Source organism: Onychomys torridus, chromosome 21 (assembly GCF_903995425.1).
Source record: "Onychomys torridus chromosome 21, mOncTor1.1, whole genome shotgun sequence".
Taxonomy (NCBI): domain Eukaryota; kingdom Metazoa; phylum Chordata; class Mammalia; order Rodentia; family Cricetidae; genus Onychomys; species Onychomys torridus.
This window is the reverse complement of record NC_050463.1, coordinates 2130171-2150338: the sequence shown is the minus strand read 5'-3', so window position 1 is coordinate 2150338 and position 20168 is coordinate 2130171. Positions and strand designations below refer to the sequence as shown.

The 20168-nt window shown below is 57.2% G+C and overlaps 1 protein-coding gene across 3 annotated transcripts; it reads left to right on the top strand.

Moving 5' to 3' along the window:
- The first annotated feature begins 1544 nt into the window (after window positions 1-1544).
- Sgta (small glutamine rich tetratricopeptide repeat containing alpha) lies at window positions 1545-17934 on the top strand. 3 transcript variants are annotated; one of them, XM_036171100.1, is made up of 12 exons: window positions 1545-1627; window positions 8902-9035; window positions 10346-10452; window positions 10593-10680; window positions 11733-11832; window positions 12243-12347; window positions 13063-13201; window positions 13533-13595; window positions 14299-14336; window positions 15711-15800; window positions 15907-16026; window positions 16978-17934. In XM_036171100.1, the coding sequence occupies exons 2-11, from the start codon at window positions 8936-8938 to the stop codon at window positions 16022-16024; spliced, it is 948 nt and encodes a 315-aa protein (XP_036026993.1). In that variant the 5' UTR covers window positions 1545-1627; window positions 8902-8935; the 3' UTR covers window positions 16025-16026; window positions 16978-17934. The 3 variants fall into 3 exon arrangements, with proteins under 3 accessions (XP_036026993.1, XP_036026992.1, XP_036026990.1); XM_036171099.1 differs by lacking the exon at window positions 1545-1627 and adding an exon at window positions 2600-2666 and having other exon boundaries at window positions 10596-10680; XM_036171097.1 differs by lacking the exon at window positions 1545-1627 and adding an exon at window positions 2600-2666.
- Window positions 17935-20168: the final 2234 nt, after the last annotated feature.

Here is a 20168-nt window from a genome sequence, read left to right as displayed (position 1 = left end):
AGTGCTGGGATTACAGGCGTGCGCCACCAGTGCCCGGCTTCATGGAGACTTAGCTAAGAGATTCTAGGTTGTGTGAAGTTGACAGTTAAAACCAATCGGATGAGGGAAAATCAGAAGTCACAGAACGGCAAAGGGGGCTAGTTACGTTTGCATCCTTTCCCTGTAAATGGAGTTTTGGGTGAGATTCCTAGAAAATATCACGTTTTCAGTCTGGAAGGTAGAAAAGCCTTAAGCAGTTGTTAGTTGCCCGGGAATTCCCTGCTAGAGATGACTTCAGCTGGATGTGTAGGTGACAGGGTCCTCTCTGAAGTCCCTCAGAGGTGCCTGGCTTTTCTATCCTGCCTTACCACACACTTCAAATCTCTAACCAACCTAGGACACTCAGTTTGGAAATCATAACCACCCTACATTGATGTTGGTGGGTGTGTATATAGAGGGAATGGCAGAAGCTTGACATCGCACACAGTACTTGGGGGCTGATACAGGGGATTGCCATAATTTTTATTTTTATTTTTGTTCTTTTGGTTTTTAAGACAGGGTTTCTCCGTGTAGTTTTGGAGCCTGTCCTGGATCTCACTCTGTAGCCCAGGCTGGCCTCGAACTCACAGAGATCCGCCTGCCTCTGCCTCCCGAGTGCTGGGATTAAAGACATGGTCACTACTGCCCATGGGGACTGTGAGGCTCTCAGGCCAGCCTGGGCTGAAATAAAGAGGTGAGATAGCTCAAGAGTTAAGTTATGGTGGCGCACGCCTTTGCTCCCAGCACTCGGGAGGCAGAGGCAGGCGGTCTCGGAGCGAGACCCTGTGTCGAAAACCTAAAATTTTAACCAAGTCCACACATTTCTTGCGGAGGGCTTGGGCGGCTCTCGACTGCAGCTTCGCGGGAGTCCACTGCCGTGGCGTGTGCAGACGCTGCCCTCCCATGCCCACAGCACACACGGACACACACACGTTAAAAATCGAAGGCAGATCCTTAAAAAGGCGTCAAGTACAGAACACAGTCGCTGCGCCGCCGCCTGCCCAGAGGTTCCAGCTCGGCTGCTCCTCCAGAGCCCCGAGTTCAGTTCCCAGCGCCCACGGGAGGCGCACGGCCAGCTGCAGTGGTCGGGCGCCCTCTCCTGGCCCGCAGCCGAACACCCGCTGGACACACCGTAAATAATCTTAGAAAAGGAACGGAGCCCCACAGGAAGTGGGGTTCGCCTGTGTCCCAGCATTCCCGAGGCGGGTCGGCGTTGCGGGCCAGCCTGGGCGGTGAACCCGTCCGCAGCACACGCGCAGCGACAGTCGGCCGCTCGGACCCAGGCCCGTGACGCACGCCGCTGCGCCACGTGACCCGCCCCGCACCACGCGCTCCGCCCTGGCGTCACGGGCCCGCCCCCTGTCAGACCGACTTCCGGTCTTCCTGCCGTCCCCCGGGGCCGTTGCTGCGGCGACCCGGTAGTGCCCGCCTCCGAGGGACATCACTTCCGCGCCGCGGCTTGGCCGGCGCCCGGGCGCACGCGCAGAACGAGACCGCGGAGGCGAGGGGTTCCTTCTGCGCAGGCGTCGTGGGCCTGAGGGCGGGGCCTGTCGGCGCCGCGGTGCGCAGGCGCAGCCGTCGGTGGGTCGGGGCTTGGGTGGCCTGAGAGGTGAGTCGGGGGTCCCCGCGGGGCGCCGCGGGCAGTGGGGTCGGTGGCCCGCCGTGCGCGGCGCCCGGGAGGGAGCCTCCGAGGCGGGGGTGGCGCGGGTCCGCGGCCCTGCGCCCCGCTGGTCACGTGAGCGGGCGGCAGCGCGGGGAAACTGAGTCAGGCGGCGCCCTTCCCCGGCGGAGGCCGGCGTGCGGGGCGGGGTGTCCGGCACCGCGGGGCCCCGGTGTCCCCCCGGCTGCGCCGCTCGCCGCCCCGGTGACCTTGCTCAGCCTGTCGCCCGCTCGGAGCCTCCGTGTACCCCAGCGCCCGTCCCAGCGGCGTTGCTGCCTGTCGGGTGGGGGTGAGGGCGCAGGGCCGGGGCCGCCCGCCCGCCCGCCGCTCTGCACGCTCGGCGGGGCGCCGGCCCTCTCTGAGCAGCCGCGAGCCCGGTGCGCCGAGCCCGGTGCGCCGAGCCCGGTGCGCCGGCTCCCTGGCGATGCCCGCCGTGGGGAGGCCGAGGCGGGGGGTCGACTGGAGGTCCCCCCAGCCGGGACTATGCACGTTGATTAGAAACGGCAAAACACCAGCAACCCAAAACAAAGGCCCTAAGCAGTAGTCCGGAACCTACACGCCGGTATTTGGCAGGGTGAGGCAGTTGGATCGCCGGGAGTTCGGGCCCAGCCTGGGCCACCGGAGAAGTGGACCACAGCGTCTGACCACGTAACTTTGCTTTGTTGAGACGGTGTTTATTCCTGGCTGGCCTCAGACCACCACACCTGGCATCGTAATTAATTTTGGAAAGGATGTTGACATACTTTATAACATACTTTAGTTGTAAACGGGGGTTGCTGGCTGTCACCCAGCACTCGGGAGGCAGAGGCAGGCGGATCTCTGAGTTCGAGGCCAGCCTGGGCTACAGAGTGAGCTCCAGGTCGGCCAGGGCGACACAGAGAAACCCTGTCTCCACAAACAAACAAGAAAATGAAATGGCAGCAGCAGCAACAACAGCGAACAAGTCAACTGAAGTTGGCGCTGTCTCTGTCCGTCACATGGAGGGAAGGTGAACGTCCCCGAGTTTCCTTAGCATCCTGCAGGCCTTGGTGGGGGGCTGGGGAGGACACGGGGTACCACCGGTTCATCTGCTTTGGTCTGTTCCCGTCTCTGGATATTTGAGTGATTTTAACCCTGGCTGCTCTTGTCCCAGGAACCCTGGGCCGTTTGGGGACACTTGTGCGTGCTGTGATTGAAGGAGCTTCTGAGTGGCGGTCAGGCATGGTGTCCAGAATGAACGATGCTCCTGTAGGGACTGTGTAACAGCCCTGGCTGTCCTGGAGCTCACTCTGTAGACCAGGCTGGCCTTGAACTCACAGAGATTCGTCTGGCTCTGCCTCCCAAGTGCTGGGATCGAAGGTGTGCACTACTATCATCCAGTTAGACAGTTTCTAAAAAAGTGAGGTAGCACCCAGAAGAAGGACAGTTAGGTTGATGGTGTGTGAATACACTGCCACACACAAATGCAAGAGTGCGCCTCCTGAGTGCATGCCTATAATGCCAGCACTCAGGAGGCAGACACTGGAGGGGATTGCCTTAAATTTGAGGCTGCCCTGGGCTACACAGTGAGCTCTAGTGTTAAAATGAAACTCTAGCCCAGTGACTCCTCATCATTGAGGCCTCTATGCAGTATATGTGGTCCCAAGATTGTGTGTGCACCCAGTTTTGTGGGGTAGAGGATTGCCCATGGACTCCGCAACCTGGAGCCGCTGGAGCCGCTGTCCGAGATCCCGGCTTCTGCTTTGTGGCTGGACATCATCTCCAGTGAGCGATTCCAATCCCTTCCTGTTGTTTTCTTTTGAGACACGATCTCCCTCATCTCAGGGCTTCCTGTGTGCTGGGGTGAGCACTGTCCACCGAGACCCAGGCTTGTGGCCAAGCTGAGAAGTTGCCACACTGACCTGGCTTGTGAACTTATTGGTAGGGGTGAGGGTGGAGACAGGCAGAGACATATTCTGTAGCTTAGGATAGCCTTTTTTTCCCCTTTCTTTTAAGAATTTATTTATTTAATGTATGAGTGCTCTGTCTGCATGTATGCCTTTCTGCATATACACCTTTATGTCAGAAGAGGGCATCAGATCCCACTGTAGATGGTTGTGAGCCACCATGTGGTTGCTGGGAATTGAACTTGGGACCTCTGGAGGGGCAGTCAGTGCTCTAACCACTGTGCCATCTCTCCAGCCAACAGGCTAGCTTTACACTCTGGCAGTTGTCCTGCTACAGCCTCTCATGTGCTGGGCCAACAGCTTGAGGCTCAGGCCTGATTGGAGTTGGACGACAGCCTTGCCTGTCCAGAGCATTCCCAGTGACCCCTGGAGTGTGCTGCACATGTTAAATTAGCTGGGTGCCCAGAGGGTTCTGATCATGCCCAGGACTGAAGCCAAGCATTCTCATAGCACTTCCTGGCAGAGAGCGTGACTCCTGGCTGGTCACCTCTGGCCCACACCACACACCAGCCACCCTGTAAGAGTCTTGCTCTGTCTTCCTTGATCCTCATTTTTATACTTGAAACAGGAGTTCATATAGCCCAGGCTGCCCTCAGACTGTGTAGCTGAGGATGACCTTGAACTCCTGATCCTCCTGCCTTCACCTCCCAAGTGCTGGGGTGATGGGGGTGTGCCACCATGATCTACTCTGTTTTACATTTTTTAAAAGAGATTTACTTTTTATTTATGCATACAGTGTTCTGCCTACAGGCCAGAAGAGGGCGCCAGATCTAGTTACAGATGGTTGTGAGCCACCATGTGGGTGCTGGGAATTGAGTTCAGGACCTCTGGAAGAGCAGCCAATGCTCTTAACCTCTAAGACATCTCTTCAGCCCTATTTTTCATTTTTCTTTCTTTCTTTTTTTTTTTTTTTTTGTAGCTGAGGATCGAACTCAAGGCCTTGTGCTTGCTAGGCAAGTGCTCTACCACTGAGCTAAATCCCCAACCCCTATTTTTCATTTTTTAAAGAGTTGTTTTTGATTATGTACATATGTGTGGGTACGTGCACGTGCCTGCAGTGCCCATGGAGGCCAGAAGAGGGCATCGGCTCCTGTGGAGCTGGAGTTACAGGCGGTTGTGATTGGCTCATCTAGGTGCTGGCAACTGACCCTCTACAACAGTAGTGAGTGTTCTTAAGCAGTGAAATGTCTTCTGAGGGTGAAGCCCAGCTGGCTTTGAACTTACACCGTCTCGTGCATTAATCTCCCAAACACTGGGATCACAGCCCTGGGTCCGTTATGTTTCTATAAGGAAACCAGTGGCCATAAAAGGGGGCATGCTCCTCAAGAGTGTGGATCACATGGCTTGGTGACTGGCCCTCTCAGCTTGCCATGTGCTGCCCGTGCACCGTGGTGTGGATGCTACCTGGAGTTTGGGCCCAGGTGGTACTCTGGGGTACATAGCCCGAGATGAGGCCTGAGGCTGCCTCAGGTTTGGGAGCGGGGTAGGACTTGGAGATAGAGACCAAAAGTTTTTATCTGGTGTGGGGGAGGGGCCCCTTGAGTTTCAGGAGTTTGGAGTAGTCCGTACCCCTTTTCCCCACAGTTGGTGGGCATGACAGCCGGTGGGCATGCAGGGTTTGCCGGTGAGGGCCTTCATGTGTGATGTGACATCCACTTGCCCTGCAGACGGACATGGGGTTGTGGTCTGGGGAGCTGCTGTGTGGGGACTACATTTAGCGTGGAGGGAGGCTGGGCAGGGCCTGTGGGGGCTCACTGCTTTTCTTGATCGTATTTGTCCTGGACGTGGGCATAGGTGAGGAGGAAGGCCGTGAGCTCCGCTCTGCTGGGTTTGGGTTCGTTCCATTTCGAGACAGGGTCTTACTGTGTAACCTTAGCCGGTCTGGAACTTGCTTTATAGACGAGGCTGGCCACAGGGCTTTTCCAGTCTTCTTCCCTTGAGACAGGGTACCCCTGACCCTGGAATTAGGTTGGTGGCCACAAGACCCAGCCATCCCCCTGTCTCCACTCATGCCCTGGCACCACGGTTACCCACACACATGACGAGAACCAGCCATTAGGTGGGTGCTGGGAATCTGAACTCAGGGCCTTCCACTCACTCAGCAGGTGTTGTTGCCCATGCTGCCACCCTAGGTTTGGGTTTGGATTCTGAGACGAAGGTGTGGTGATGCACACCCATCGTGTTAGGCTGGTGAGCTGGGTCTGGTGATGTGTTAGCTTTGCAGGGAGGGGTAGTGAGGCAAAGGATGGTGATCTGAGGCTGTGTGGCCACACTGTGCCTCAGGAAGAAAGGCAAGAATAAAGAGAGGTGTTGGCTGCTCACCCAGGAGCACCTGGGACTGTGTCCTGTGCCCCCCATGCCCTGCAGACCAGACAGAGTGTGGTGGGCGGCTGCTCTCAAAGTCCACACTGTTCTGGGAGAATAGGCCTTTGAGAGCCTTGTCCCCCAGCCAGAGCCTTCCCAAACCGTTTGTGCCAGGGGTGTGAAAGTGCAGCCTCACGGCTGCAGAGGGGTCAATGGCTGCCAGATGCTGGGCAGCCGGGGGGGGGAGGGAGTTCGTGGCCTAAAGCGTCATTGATTCACAGCTGGGTGAGTGATGAGGGCGTGTGAGCCATGACAAGAACTGGCCATCACTGAGGGACTGTGGCAGGCACTAATGTCTCCTCTTGGTAGTGACAATACCTGCTGCTGTTTTCTAGTCCAGGCATACCAAGTGCCACGGGAGGCAGATGTTCTGTGCAGGTGATCCTGGTCTCCACCCACTCCACACGTCCTGGTCACACAGCTCTGGAGGAAGGATGGAGAGACAGCTCAGCCTGGAGCAGGCAGGCTGTTTGCCTGTGTGTGGGGTGTGTGACCACATGTGCTCTCTCATGCAGAGGCCCCATACCATGTCTTCCTTAGTGACCCCCCCCCCCGCCAGTGAACTCCAGAGATCCCCATCCCCCCCAGCCCCAGGTTACAGTGTGTCATAATGCCTAGCTTTTTACATGGGTGACAGGGATTTGAACTTGGGTCCTGTGTTTTCAGAGCAGTAAGCACTGTACACACTGTGCCATCCCCCAGCCGTGGCTTTACAACGCTGTGTGTGTGGTATTGTTGCAAACATTGAGGTTGGAGGACAGCTCAGGAGTCAGGCCTCTTTTTCCTCTGTGTGGAACCCAGGGATGAAATTTAGTTTGCCAGCTTGGTGACAAGCTCCCTTACTCACTAAGCCATCTTATTGCCCCCGGTCCTACTTTATTCAATTGTTTGTTTTGTATTTTATCATTTTTCAAGACAGGGTTTCTCTGTGCAGCCCTGGCTGTCCTGGATCTCTGCTCTGTAGCCCAGGCTGGCCTCGAACTCAGAGAGATCCGCCTGCCTCTGCCTCCCGAGTGCTGGGATTAAGGGCATGCGCCACCACTTCAATCCCAGCCCTCAGTCTACTCAAACTGACCTTGAAATGAAGGTGATTCTCTTGTCTCAGTCACCCAAGTGCCAGTACCACAGGCTGGTGGCTCCTGCCCTGAGTCAGGATCCTCCTGGCCTCTCTTTAACCTGGCCACCTCCATAAAGACCCCGTCTCCAGAGACAGTCATACTTGGACTTGCGGGTTCAGGGTTCTCCATGTAGAGGTCACGGGGACAGTGTATTTGCTTGTGGGCTCTGTGACTGTGGGTGCCAGCCTGGGAGCAGCCCCCACAGTGCTGTCTTCATGTATGTTAGCTTGAGATTGACCCTGCCCCTCTCAGGTCTTGGTCTGAGACTGCCTTCTAGAAAGTTCTTCCAGGTGCTGTTTGACCAACTGGTCTGGGCTGGAAGCATGGCAGAGTGCCAGTCACCGTGGTACAGCTGGCATAGGTGTCCTCAGGCCGGGGTGTCTGGGTCCAGCAGGCATGTCTGGAGTGCTTGGCCAGTGGCCAGCACCCCACCACTGCTAAGAGCAAGCCCTCTGTCTTGGGTGCCCAGGATGAAGGTCACAACGGAAGGGGCCTGCTGTGTGCTGGGGGAGAGACGGGATAGCCAGGCCTGCCCACGTGGTCTTAGTCAGTGGAGAGGACAGGCGGTGTAGAAAGGCCATGGGCCCCGGGCAGGCATGGCTAGCTGTGGTACCTCAGGTCTGCTCAGGCACAGGCCAGGGCCACCCAGCCTAGGAGGGGCAGGCACAGGGCTCCCAGGCACAAGGGACATCCTGCAAGGCCTCAGAGGGACGTGCCCACACTGCCTCCCCCGTCCCGGATCTGGGCACTCCCCTCACCCACCACCTATGAAGACCTTCAGTGACAGGAGACTGAGACTCAGGAGACTGAGCTGGTCTCTGGAGGCCCCACAGTGCTGTCTGTCATGGCATCAGGCTAAGTGTGGCCTGCTGTGTCCCAGGACTGCCCGTGACAGCCCCGTGGCTGTGAGGGTTTCCGCCAACTTTACAGGTGTAGCAGCTAAGGCTCTGAGGTGGAGCTTAGAGGTCAACACGGCATCTGGCTTATTGGCGTTGAGAGTCACATGACCTCTCCATTACATTCAGGGTCTGGGTGATGGCGTGCCAAGTGCAAAAACTGTAGGCCAGCTTCTGCCCTGGACTGGGGAGCACAAGTCTGAGCTGGCATGGCAGAGCCCCAGCTGTCTGCCTTCCTGCCCTCCCTGCCTCCGGGGCTGTCGCTGCTCTGGTCCCTTTGCTTGTGGCCTTTGTCATACGGTGTCTGCTGTGGTGCTGGGGGCCAAACACCTGCCTCTTTGAGGGTTCCTGTCAGGGTTGCCCAAGCTCATGGCTCCCTCAGGGACGTAACCTCGGTACCCTGCCCCAGAGGGACTGAGCTCAGGAATGCCCGTCCAGCTGACCTCTACAGCCCAGAGGTGTCCTGGTGGCACCGGGCACTGTGGCCAGGTGTTGGGGACCGGGGCTGGTGAGCTGGAGCACCTGCCGAGCTCTGGGTGGGGGTGGGGGGTCAAGGAGCTAGACACCTCAAAACCCTGGGCTCCCCAAAAACAGCCATGCTCACTTGGCCCTGGGAGAGGCCGCACAGATTGGCAGGCACACTGCAAAGAGGTAAACTGAGGAAAGAGTTCCTGGAGGCAGCACTTTTACCTCAGGTCATGCTCTCCATCCCTAGCACCGTGTCCATGAGACAGTCATTTCCATAGGTCTGTGACCCCATGCCATGGTGTCCCCAGCTGTCACAGGGGCAGGTAGAAGGCTCTGCCTAGTGGCCTTGACACTAAGTGGCTGGTGCTCTTGGACTAGTTCTGGTCATGGCCAGCCAGAGTCAAGGGCAGGTTTCCATCCCTGGTTCCGCATGCTGCACTTTGTCCTCACAGATCCCGAGCAAGCAGCGTTACCTCCAGCCTCGAGATGGACAACAGGAAGCGCCTGGCCTATGCCATCATCCAGTTCCTGCATGGCCAGCTGCGGCATGGTGGGCTCTCACCTGATGCCCAGGAGAGCCTAGAGGGTAGGTGTGGCTTCTGCCCTGCCAGCCTGCCAACCAGAGAAGCCGGAGGCAGCCAGCATGCATGCCTGGCCTGGGCGTCTGTCCCCTTCCTTGGCTCCTGACGGGAGAGTAGCAGGTGCCCAGCACTCCACATGGCTGTGCGCTGAACTGTCAGCTCCCTGCTGGCAGCTGAGGGACAATTCCACCCTCCTCAGCCTCCCAGATGCCAGCGTCCAGCCTCCCTGCCCATCCTTCCCCTCTGCTCCAGGAATGCCATGCCTAGCAGAAGACAGTGGTTCCTGGGGCAGCCTCAGTGGCGAGTGGCCTCCTGTTCGAGAAATGTCTGTTTGCCTCAGATAGGGGCTGATGATAAACCAAAATATAGACACCACCAAAGCCCAGCTTGTAAGCCAGTGAGTCTGGGGGGTCACTTACAGAAGCAGCAATGACTCAGAGACAGCTGCTGCGTCAGCAGCACCCACTCCAGCATGGGTGGCTGCTCCCAAGCTCTGACCTCAGTGTCCCACACAGCCTGAAGGCAGCGGACCAGGCCAGACAGTATCCTTTCCCAGGGTGTGACTGCTCAGAGACTGAGCAGCCCTGCCTGCTTCCCCGTGCTTGACTCAGCCTGCTACATCCGCTCTGCTTCAGAGGCTTCCGGAAGCCTGAGCTGTTGACTTCCTCTTAGCCAGCTCCCTGGCAGCATGAAGTGCTAGTCAAAGCGGAGGCCAGACCGTGAGGGCCAGTCTGCCCCCAGGAGTGGCAGATCCACGGCGTGTATACCACCCTGGGGAAGGGTGGCTGCCCCAGGGCATAGGGACCCTGAACCATCCTCTCCGGGGGCGATTTGAGCTGTTCCCAAAGGACAGCCCTTGTGCTAATGTCTCAGGTCAGGCTGAGCCTCAGCATTGTGACCCCACAGAGGGCATGAGGTCACCCAGCTCAGGCCTCCTGTGTGTGCCTCCTGCTACCAGGAGGGGCCAGTGTGTCTGTGAGGCCGACTGAAGGTCAGGTGCAGGTGCTGGGGCTTTCAGGTACAGGGGTGAAGACACGTGAGTCCTGGACTGGGCCTCAATGGGTAGAGCACGCAGCCTAGCTTGGGGAAGTTCTGGGCTCAAACCGGGAGTGCTGGTGCTCACCTGCTCCCCAGCACTCGAGGTGGAGGCAGGAGGATCAGGGCTTCTGGGGCATGCTTGGCTCTGTAGAGTTTGAGGGCAGCCTGAGCTGCATGAGACCCTATCTGGAGAAAAAGGAAAATACCAGAGCTTCCTATAGGCTCTGCCTGGGGCCTGGGAGCCCTGCACTCCATGGAGGCTCTCCCTCCTGTACAGTTGCCATCCAGTGTCTGGAGACCGCCTTTGGGGTGACGGTGGAGGACACTGACCTCGCTCTTCCCCAGACCCTGCCAGAGATATTCGAAGCGGCTGCTGCCAACAAGGTGAGCATGGGCTCCTCATGGCTGCACCGTGATGGCAGTGTGTGGGCATTCGGGACTGGACCAGGTCGCCTAGCCGGCTGAGCTGGGTGGCATCCGCGAGGGCAGGTTTGGCTGGACACAACGGGACTGTTTATCTCTAGCAGGAGGTGCCACAGGAGCCGAGGGGCCCTGACAAGACGCCACCCTCTGAGGAGGATTCCGCTGAGGCAGAGCGCCTCAAAACTGAAGGTGAGGGAATGCTGTCCCATAGGAACCTCTGCAAGGGGCCAAAGGTGGCGGTCGGTGAGGGCCAGTGGGGAGTGGGGGGTGCTTTTGGAAGTGGATTTGTGGGGTGCTTGAGGGATGCTCAACAGTTCACATGCACTGGTTTGTTGTTGTTTTTCCGAGACAGGGTTTCTCTGTAGCTTTGCGCCTTTCCTGGATCCTGCTCTGTAGCCCAGGCTGGCCTCGAACTCACAGAGATCCACCTGCCTCTGCCTCCTGAGTGCTGGGATTAAAGGCGTGTGCCACCACCACCCAGCATGCACTGTTCTTGCAGGGGTCTGAGATTGGTTCTTGGTATACTTATGAGCAGCTAGCTCACAGCTGGTTCTGTGCCCAGCTCTGGCCTCTGTGGGTATTTAAAAGAAAATAACAAAATAATAAGAGTCCAGTGTGGTGGTGCACACCTTCAGTCCCAGCACTCTGGAGGCAGACATAGGTGAATCTCTGTGAGTTCAAGGGTAGTGTGGTCTACAGAGCGAGACTGTCTCAAAAATCCAAAGGGAGGCAGAAAAAATGCTTAATAGCCTGTGAACCATGGCTTTTGGGAAAACCTCCAAAAGACACACTCGGGCAGACCACAGTCCCTGCATTGCAATCCATGGCTTCTAGAGGGCGGGTGGCCCTACCTGTCCCTGGCTCTGCACGGGATGCACCCAGCTGGAAAACAAGCCTGGGCAGGCTGGATTCTTGACCTTGTCACCCAAACACTGCAGTGGGCCCACCCCGTGCCCAGCACTGCCACTGTACCTGGAGGAGTGGGGAGAGCCCTTGCCCAGCATGGGTGAAGCTGGCTTCCCTCCCCAGCACCACGTTTCCGAGGCATGGTGTCACACCTGTCGTTCCACTGGGGAGGTTGAGGCAGGAGGGCAAGAGTTGGTGGCCTCATAAGTCTGAGGCCACCCTGGGATGCATGACCCCTACCTAAAAATAAATCCCCATGTTATCTGGGCGTCGATTCTACCTGCTAGGGGTGGAGGGCAGCATGGGCTAGCCTGGGTTCCTCTCTCTCCCTGCAGGTAACGAGCAGATGAAGCTGGAGAATTTTGAGGCAGCCGTGCACCTCTATGGAAAGGCCATTGATCTCAACCCCTCCAACGCCGTCTACTTCTGTAACAGGTACTGGTCTGGCCAGCAGGGGCACAGTGGTAACCGTGGGGACTTTGGCCGTGTGGACTGTGTGTGCTGAACTGTGGCTCTGAGTGAAGAGTCGGGGTCAGGCAGTCATTCGAGGTGGCGTGATTCTCATACAGGACACTGAGCTGGCTGATAAATGCAGCCCTGCACCAGACAGCTGGAGACTCACTTGTCCTTGTCCACGCTGTTATTTTCCTTTTTATTTTTTCTTCTCATTATCTGAGGCAGGGTTTCACATAGCCCTATGTACCTCTCAAGACCTGTGGTACACTGTGGTCCCAGTGGGGTGGGGTATAGTGTCCACCTTCCTGCCAGAGACCAGCTCCTAGAGAGGCCTCTGTCCCCTGTGAAGAGGGCCTGAGTGTCCCCTGCTAACTGTTCCCTCTCCCCAGAGCCGCAGCCTACAGCAAGCTGGGGAACTACGTGGGGGCCGTGCAGGACTGTGAACGCGCCATTGGCATCGATCCAGGCTACAGCAAGGCCTATGGCCGCATGGGGTGAGTGTCGCGAGCAGCTGGCACTGTGGTGTGCGCCCAGGGGTCGGGACCAGGTTCCCAGCGGCCTTTTCAGTCGCCATCAGCTGCAGCATCAGGGAGACTCGATGCCTGTGTTCTGTGCTTAGTGCCAAGGTAGGTTGTAGGGATGCAGGTGACGGGCCAGGGGCGTTCCCCACAGTCAGCCAGATGGATGTCTGTGTCCCTCTGTCCCTCTTTTTAATTTCAACTTTTATTTTTATTTTGGTTTTTTGAGACAGGGTTTCTCTGTGCAGCCCTGACTGTCCTGGAACTCGCTCTGTAGTCCAGGCTGGCCTCGAACTCACAGAGATCCGCCTGCCTCTGCCTCCTGAGTGCTGGGATTAAAGGCGTGCGCCACCACCACTGACCGCCCCATCCCTGTGTTCTCTCCAGGTTCCCTCAGGTGTAGTCTCAGATGTGGGCTAGGGCTTTGTAATGGAGAGTGGATAACACTTGTCCCCCAGGAAGGGCCACTGGGGTCAGCTCCTGGTGCCAGGAACACGCATAACCTCCCAACTCGTCCCTGGTCTCCTCAGGCTGAGGAACGACCTCCGTGGAGCCCTTCCCCATGTTGGTCTCTGTCCTTACGCGACCTCACCCTCATTTTCCGGCCTTGGTCCACACAGCAGACAGGGTAGGGTTGGTACTGGGTCCCTGGGGCTCCACTGTGGCTCACCTGGCACACTCTTGTCCCAAGCCTTGCGCTCTCCAGCCTGAACAAGCATGCAGAGGCTGTGGCTTACTACAAGAAGGCCCTGGAACTGGACCCTGAGAACGATACCTACAAGTCCAACCTCAAGATTGCGGAGCTGAAGCTGCGGGAGGCGCCCAGTCCCGTGAGCCCATCCCACAACAGGGTGACGGGGAGGCATCTGGACCCTGTTCTGAGGGCACATGGGGCAGAGCGTGTGGGTCATGGAGGAGCTGGGGACATGTAGCAGGGACCCTCCATGGTCTGTGTGTTGGTGAGAGGTGTGAAGGCCACAGACAAGGTGGTGGGTGCAGGCTGCCCAGGGGTTCACAGTGACAGGCAGGCTTGTTGGGGGCTCCTGGCAGGACCCTCCCTGAATGGTGTAGAGCCTCCGAGACACTGAGGGCCACGGCCAGTCTTTTCCCCAGAGTGGCTAGCCTGGCTCCAGACACCACTAACCCAGGCTTCTCCTTCAGACGGGAGGCGTGGGCAGCTTGGACATCGCCGGCCTGCTGAACAATCCACACTTCATCACCATGGTAGGCACACACCTTCAGCCCCTCTGCCACCCAGGCCCAAGCCTGCCTCCTGGTGAGGACCCACAGGGAAAGGGCCCCAGGTGCCCCACTGTAGGGACAGCAGGCCTGTGGTGTAGCATGCCAGCTGGGGTCCCTACAAGGCCACCTTCCTTCATAGCTGCTCCTGCATGTCTCAGCCATGTCCGCTGTGGGCACTGTAGCCTCAGCCAGCAGGGATTGATTGAATGTCCACTCTCTGACTCTGTGCCCCACCCTTCTGCCAGCCACGCTTTGTGACTAAAGCTTCATTTGCTTAGTCCAAGGGCCTCTCTCCAGAGGGCAAACGTGGCCGTTTGGGGTTGAGCAGTGGTTTTCACCTTGAAAGGTTCAAATCAACTGGGCATGGTGGTGCAGGCCTGAGAGCCAAGCACTGGGATGCTGAGGCAGGAGGATGGCAGGTTCCAGAGCAGCCTAAGTCATATGCTGACACTGTCAGACATGCTGGGAGCTGGGCACGGCTCTGCGGTGACCTGGGCTGCATGAGGACTGGAGCCCAGGGCATTGCAAAGGAAGGAAGTGGGGTCAAGTGGGAGACAGGAGGAGGCAGGGGCACAGCCACCAGGAGGGGGGCACATGCGACCATCTGTCCCCCCCCCTCCATCTGTCAGGGAGGTCAGTGTGGCCAAGGCTCAGCCTCCTAATGTGTCTGCCTTCTTTTCTCTAGGCTTCCAGTTTAATGAACAGTCCCCAGCTGCAGCAGCTGTAAGTGACGTGGCTCCTGTGCTCTCTGCTCAGAGCACAGGACCGCCTTTCTCCTGCTCTTGCTCACTTTTATTGTGTGTGTACAGGTGTGTTGCCTGCGTGTACGTCTGTGCACCACCTGTGTGCATGGCCCAATGAGGCGAGAACAGGGTGTCTGATCCCTGGAACTGGAGTTATGGATGATTGTGAGCTGCCATGTGGGTGCCGGGAGTAGAACCCAGGACTTTATGAGAGCAGCCAGTATTCTAACCAAGAACATCTCTTCATCCCGTTATAATTTCTTTTTAAATAAGAAAAAGCCAAAGTCGCTTCTTTTGTTTGCTTGTTGGGTTGGCTTTTTGTATAAGAGAAATCCCAAGTCTACTTGAATATTTGTGTTTTGAGGCCGGGTCCCACCATGTAGCTCCAGCTGGCCTGTAACTCTTGATGTAGACAGAATGACCTTGAACTCAGAGTGCTGGATTAAATGTGCCGTGCTGCCTGTCCTGGAGTTTATTCTTAATCAAGAAATGGCCGGCTGTGGTGGTGCACGCCAGTAGGATTTGCTGAAGGATGTGGAGGCAGGAGGATCATGAGTTCAAGGCCAGCCTGGGCTCAGCACTGGGGAGGCAGAGGCAGGTGGATCTCTGTGAGTTGGAGGCCAGCCTGGTCTACAAAGCGAGATCCAGGACAGCCTGGTCTGCAGAGCGAGTTCCAGGACAGGCACCAAAACTACACAGAGAAACCCTGTCTCGAAAAAACAAAAACAAGACAAAACAAAAAAACCAAGCACACAGAGAAGAAACTGGGTGGTGTTGTGGTGTCGTGGTGTCACAACTGTTGCTGCTGTCTGCAGAGCCTTCCACCCCCGTGAGCCATCATCCCAGCCTCTCCCCAGATCTCAGCACCCACAGACTTACCTCCCTGCTCCGTGTTGGCCTCTTGTGGACATCTCCATCATGGGGTTGTCTTTCGAATGAACATAGAGTCCTTGGGTCCCTTTGTGCTGTGGTGTGTGTCAGAGCCTCCTGCTCAGGGCTGTGTAATATTTCAGTCGGTCATAAGCCATTTGTTCTGACTGCTGTCAGCTGCGCTGCTGTGGACACGATGGCCCAAGTGTCATTCCCGGGTCGAGCCCAGGGTCAGCTCTGTCTTGCTCAGGAATTTCAGTGGCTGGTTTTACACTCCAGCCCACAGGATTTGTCAGCCTTGTCTCTGTGCGTTGGTGCGGCTGGCTCATTCTCCATAGGGTGTCCAGGTCTCCTCTTCCTGTCACGGCAAACACCTGAGAGGGGAGGGGCACGACTGGGAAGGGCACACTCGCCCACCACGGTTGTCTGTGGGTCCTGGGAGGGCGGTGGCCCCCAGGCTGGTGCTCAGTCCCTTCTCCTGCAGGATGTCAGGCATGATCTCTGGCGGCCATAACCCCCTGGGCACCCCAGGCAGCAGTTCATCGCAGAGTGACCTGGCCAGCCTCATCCAGGCGTGAGTGCTGCTGCAAGCTGGGGGGGCTGGAGGGGGCTGGCGGGAGGGGCCGGGCAGGAGGGGCCCAGCAGGAGGGAAGCACAGTGGGTCTCCTGGGCATCCACAGGGGCCAGCAATTCGCACAGCAGATGCAGCAGCAGAACCCGGAGTTCGTGGAGCAGATCCGGAGCCAGGTGGTGCGCAGCCGGACACCCAGTGCCAGCCATGAGGAACAGCAAGAGTGACGGTAAAGCTGCCAGTGTCGCCCGGGCTCCCTGCTTGTCGGTACCGCCAAGAAATCCCCAGAGTTCCTGTCTGCATGGGAATTAGCGAAACTGACCAGTCACCCCGCGTTTACCTTTTGTCCTTTCTTATTGCAGTAGTGCAGAGGAACCTAGGGCCTAGAGTGTTCAGGGGCTCACCCTGACCACGCCCCCAGCCCCTCACTGGGGATTCTGGGCGGGGCTCCACCCTGACCACGCCCCCAGCCCCTCACTGGGGATTCTGGGCGGGGCTCCACCCTGACCACACCCCCAGCCCCTCACTGGGGATTCTGGGCGGGGCTCCACCCTGACCACGCCCCCAGCCCCTCACTGAGGATTCTGGGCGGGGCTCCACCCTGACCACGCCCCCAGCCCCCTCACTGGGGATTCTGGGCGGGGCTCCACCCTGACCACGCCCCCAGCCCCTCACTGGGGATTCTGGGTGGGGCTCCACCCTGACCACACTCTAGTCCTCTTTTTATTCCTTTACTCATGTCTGTCTTGTGTGTCTGGGCACACATGTACAATCATGGCCAACCTCAGACCCCAGCCTTCAGGCTGTCACTGGCCTGGAATTTTGTTAAGTTATCCAAGCTGGGAAGTTCCCACCCCCCATCACTGGGTTTGCTGGCTCATTCCATGGTGCTTGACTGTTTACATGACTTCTGGAGCCTGAACTCAGGTCCTCTGGTGTGGAAGTCAGCACTTCACAGACCAGGTCATCCCCAGCCCTGACACTGGTTAGGTTTTTATCTCAAAGTGCCAGAGCTGCCCACAAACTCCTGATCGGCCCCTCGAGTGCCGAGTAACAGGTGTGTGCCTCATCCAGCTGCCGGTGGTTCCTCTGGAGCCATGTGCCCCTGAGTACCCCCGCCGCCCTCCCTTGCCAGCCCCTGTCTGGTCATGGCCCTCACTGCCCTGACTTCTGTCCGCAGCTCATCTGTGTGGTGGCCCCATCGCTCCTCGGCCTCCTGCTGTTCTAGCATTTTCTACATCAGGCTGTCCAAGAGAGAAACTGGACCTGCATGTTAAGACGGACTTGTCCCCCATGTTTCCCTTCATCCCCCACTTCTGTTTTTGTATTTCTGCCACCCCATACCTTCCTGGAAGAGTCAGCTAGAGAGCTACACACCAGCACCCATTCCTCCAGCACCTAGGGAAGCTGTGGTGTGGAGGCGCGGGGAACCCCACCCCGCCTGGTCTAAAGGGACTTGAATAGTTGACTCTCAGCCCCCTAGGAAGCGTCCACTGCCAGCCCCAGCCGGGCGCCAGCCTTCTGCGCCCACACGTGGGTTGCAGGTCCCAGCAGGTTCCCCTTCTTGCCTTATCCCGGTGACCTATGCCCACAGGAGAGGCCTGTGACTTGTGCCTCGTTTGTGGACTGCTGTGTCTCCTCCCCCCAGTTCCCTCCCGTCTCCACAGCTGTCAGCCAGTCCTAATTTTGTGTCCAGTCCGGCTCCGTCCTCAGCCTGGGCAGAAGACGCAGACATCCTGGCCCGTCTGTGTCCTTCTGTCCTCCATCTCAAGGGAATTCGACGTCTCTGGGTTTAGCAGGCAGTTTGGGGTGTTTGCCCCCAGGCCATGTTCTCAGCCCTGAAGCAGCCACCAGAACCAGTTTAGTTGAGGGGCAGTCTGTTCAGTGAGGGAAACCGTATGGATATCCCCACATCTGCTCTCAGTCCTGGGAGTGGGAGGCCAGATCGCAGGACAGCTGAACCAGCAGTGGATCGTGATGGCGTCAGGCTGTGTGGCAGGTAGTGTCAGCTGTGTGTGTTGTAGGTAGCCAGTAGGAAGATGGGCCCCGCGGCCAGCGCTGTCCACTTGTCGGGCACAGTAGTGTCCACATTTGCACAGAACACCTGCGTAATAAAGAGACAAGGATGATGCTTGGCCTCTGGTGTCAGCCTGAGTCCCACTAACGTGACAGCTAATGCACCATATCCTGGAGGGGGCAGTCTGGTGCACAGACATGGTAAGGCCCCTCATGACACATGGAGACATCTGGGTTAGAGCTGGGCATAGGCTGCTGGTGGGTCGGTGGGGATGTGGCCTGCACCCATGGGAAATAAGGTCCTGCCATCTGACCTGAGGCCCAGCCATGCCGTCAGCAAGCTACTTTGTCTCTTCCCTGCTGTCAGCTTCCACAGCCAACAGGAAACAGAATCATGTCAGGGAGGTTATGGGAGGCCTGCAGGCCCATGTCTGGGAGCACAGGCTCACTGGGGCCCATGGTGTCAAGGGACCCTAGCTTTGGGGTCAGTCTCTGTGTGTTTCTGTGTAGCCCCAGAGAATGGCCTTGGCCTGTTCTGTAGTCTTGGGGTGAGTAATCCCCAGGGCTGATCATATGGCCCCCTATATTGGTGATCATGCCTTTGGGTTGCAGTGATGAGCATTGGAGGGAGACCCTCAGGTGATGACAGCCACCCCAGAGCTGAGGGCATTGACTTCCACCTTTGGGCCTGTTAACACTGCCCAGCCAGCCATTCTCCACCCTCCGAGTCAGCAACCATGATGATTTTCTTTCTTAATGGCTCTGCACGATGGTGCGAGCCACTGATCCCAGCACTCCAGAAGCAGAGGCAAGCAATCACTTGAGTTCAAAGCCAGCCCTATTTACACAGTTCCGGGATAGCCAGGGCCACAGAGAAACCCTACCTTTAAAAAAATTTTGAGGGTTGGGGATTTAGCTCAGTGGTAGAGTGCTTGCCTAGCAAGCAAAAGGCCCTGGGTTCAGTCCTCAGCTAAAAAAAAAAAAAAAAAAAATTTTGGCCAGGCGTTGGTGCCTTATGCCTGTAATCCCAGCACTTGGGAGGCAGAAGCAGGTGGATCTCTGTGAGTTCGAGGGCCAGCCTGGTCTCCAAAGTGAGTTCCAGGACAGGCACCAAAGGTACAGAGAAACCCTGTCTCGAAAATTTATTTTTCTTTTTTCTTTTTCTTTTTTTTTTTTTTCCTTTCTGAATGGTGGTGGCGGTGGTGGCACACACCTTTGATCCCAGCACTCAGGAGGCAGAGGCAGGTGCATCTCTGTGAGTTTGAGGCCAGCCTGATCTACAGCAAGTTCCTGGACTGTTATATAAAATTTTGTCTCAGAAAAGCCAAAAAAGAAAAAGAGACTTTTGGAGGGTGTGTCCATGCCCCACACCCATGGGGACATCAGTCAGTTCTATCATGTGGGTCTCAGTGATGGAACTAGGCCCATCAAGTTTGGTGGCATGTGCCCTTACCAGCCCAGGCGTCATGGCTGGCTCACCCTTGAGAACTTTGACCCACCTATGGAAAGGATCCCATCTTGGAGGGAGAAAAGGTGGAATGTGCTCAAAAGCAAGCTGTGTGTCCTTGGGTGGCGGTGGCACACGCCATAATCCCAGTACTTGGAGGCAGAGGCAGGCAGATCTCTGAGTTCGAGGCCAGCCTGGTCTATACAGTGAGATCCAGGACAGCCAGGGCTGTGTGGGGAAATGCTGTGGGACTTTGTGTCCATTGAGTTGTTTCTTCCTAATGAGGCAGCCCAGGCTAGACCTGAAACTCCCAAGTGCGGTGTCACCAAGCCCAGCTGAAATAACATTTTGCAATCACAAGAGGACAGAAGAATGGGGCAGGGGTTCTTAGCATGTTACCCTGGCACTGAGGAGGAGGAGGCAGAATCAGGAGTTCAAGGCCAGCCATAGGTAGGTAGCAAGAGGGGTTAGGATGGGCTGGCACATATGCTTCTGTGTGCACCTGGTGCTTGTGATGACATGATATCCCTCTCAGCTGACACTCAGGTTCCCCACAGTGGCTGCCCTGTCCTGGCATCCTGGCTACCTTGGGAACATAAGCTGTCATGGATCTTGGCGGTGTCTCCATGGGTGACTGGCACTGAGTGTCCCCTCCTGGACTGGAGTGGGTGTAGTCCAGGGGGTCTGCAATGCCCCAGACATGGCACAGAGAACTTAGACCCCTGCTCAATACACTTGGCCCATCCTCAGTGTGGCATAAACTAGTGTTAGGTTTGATTTGGTTCTTTGAGACAGTTTCTCTGTAGCCCAGGCTGGCCTAGAATGCAGAGATCCTCCTGCCTCTGCCTCTAGAGTGCTGGGAGTGAAGATGTGCGCCACCCCTGCTCAGCAGTGATTTGGGGTTTTAC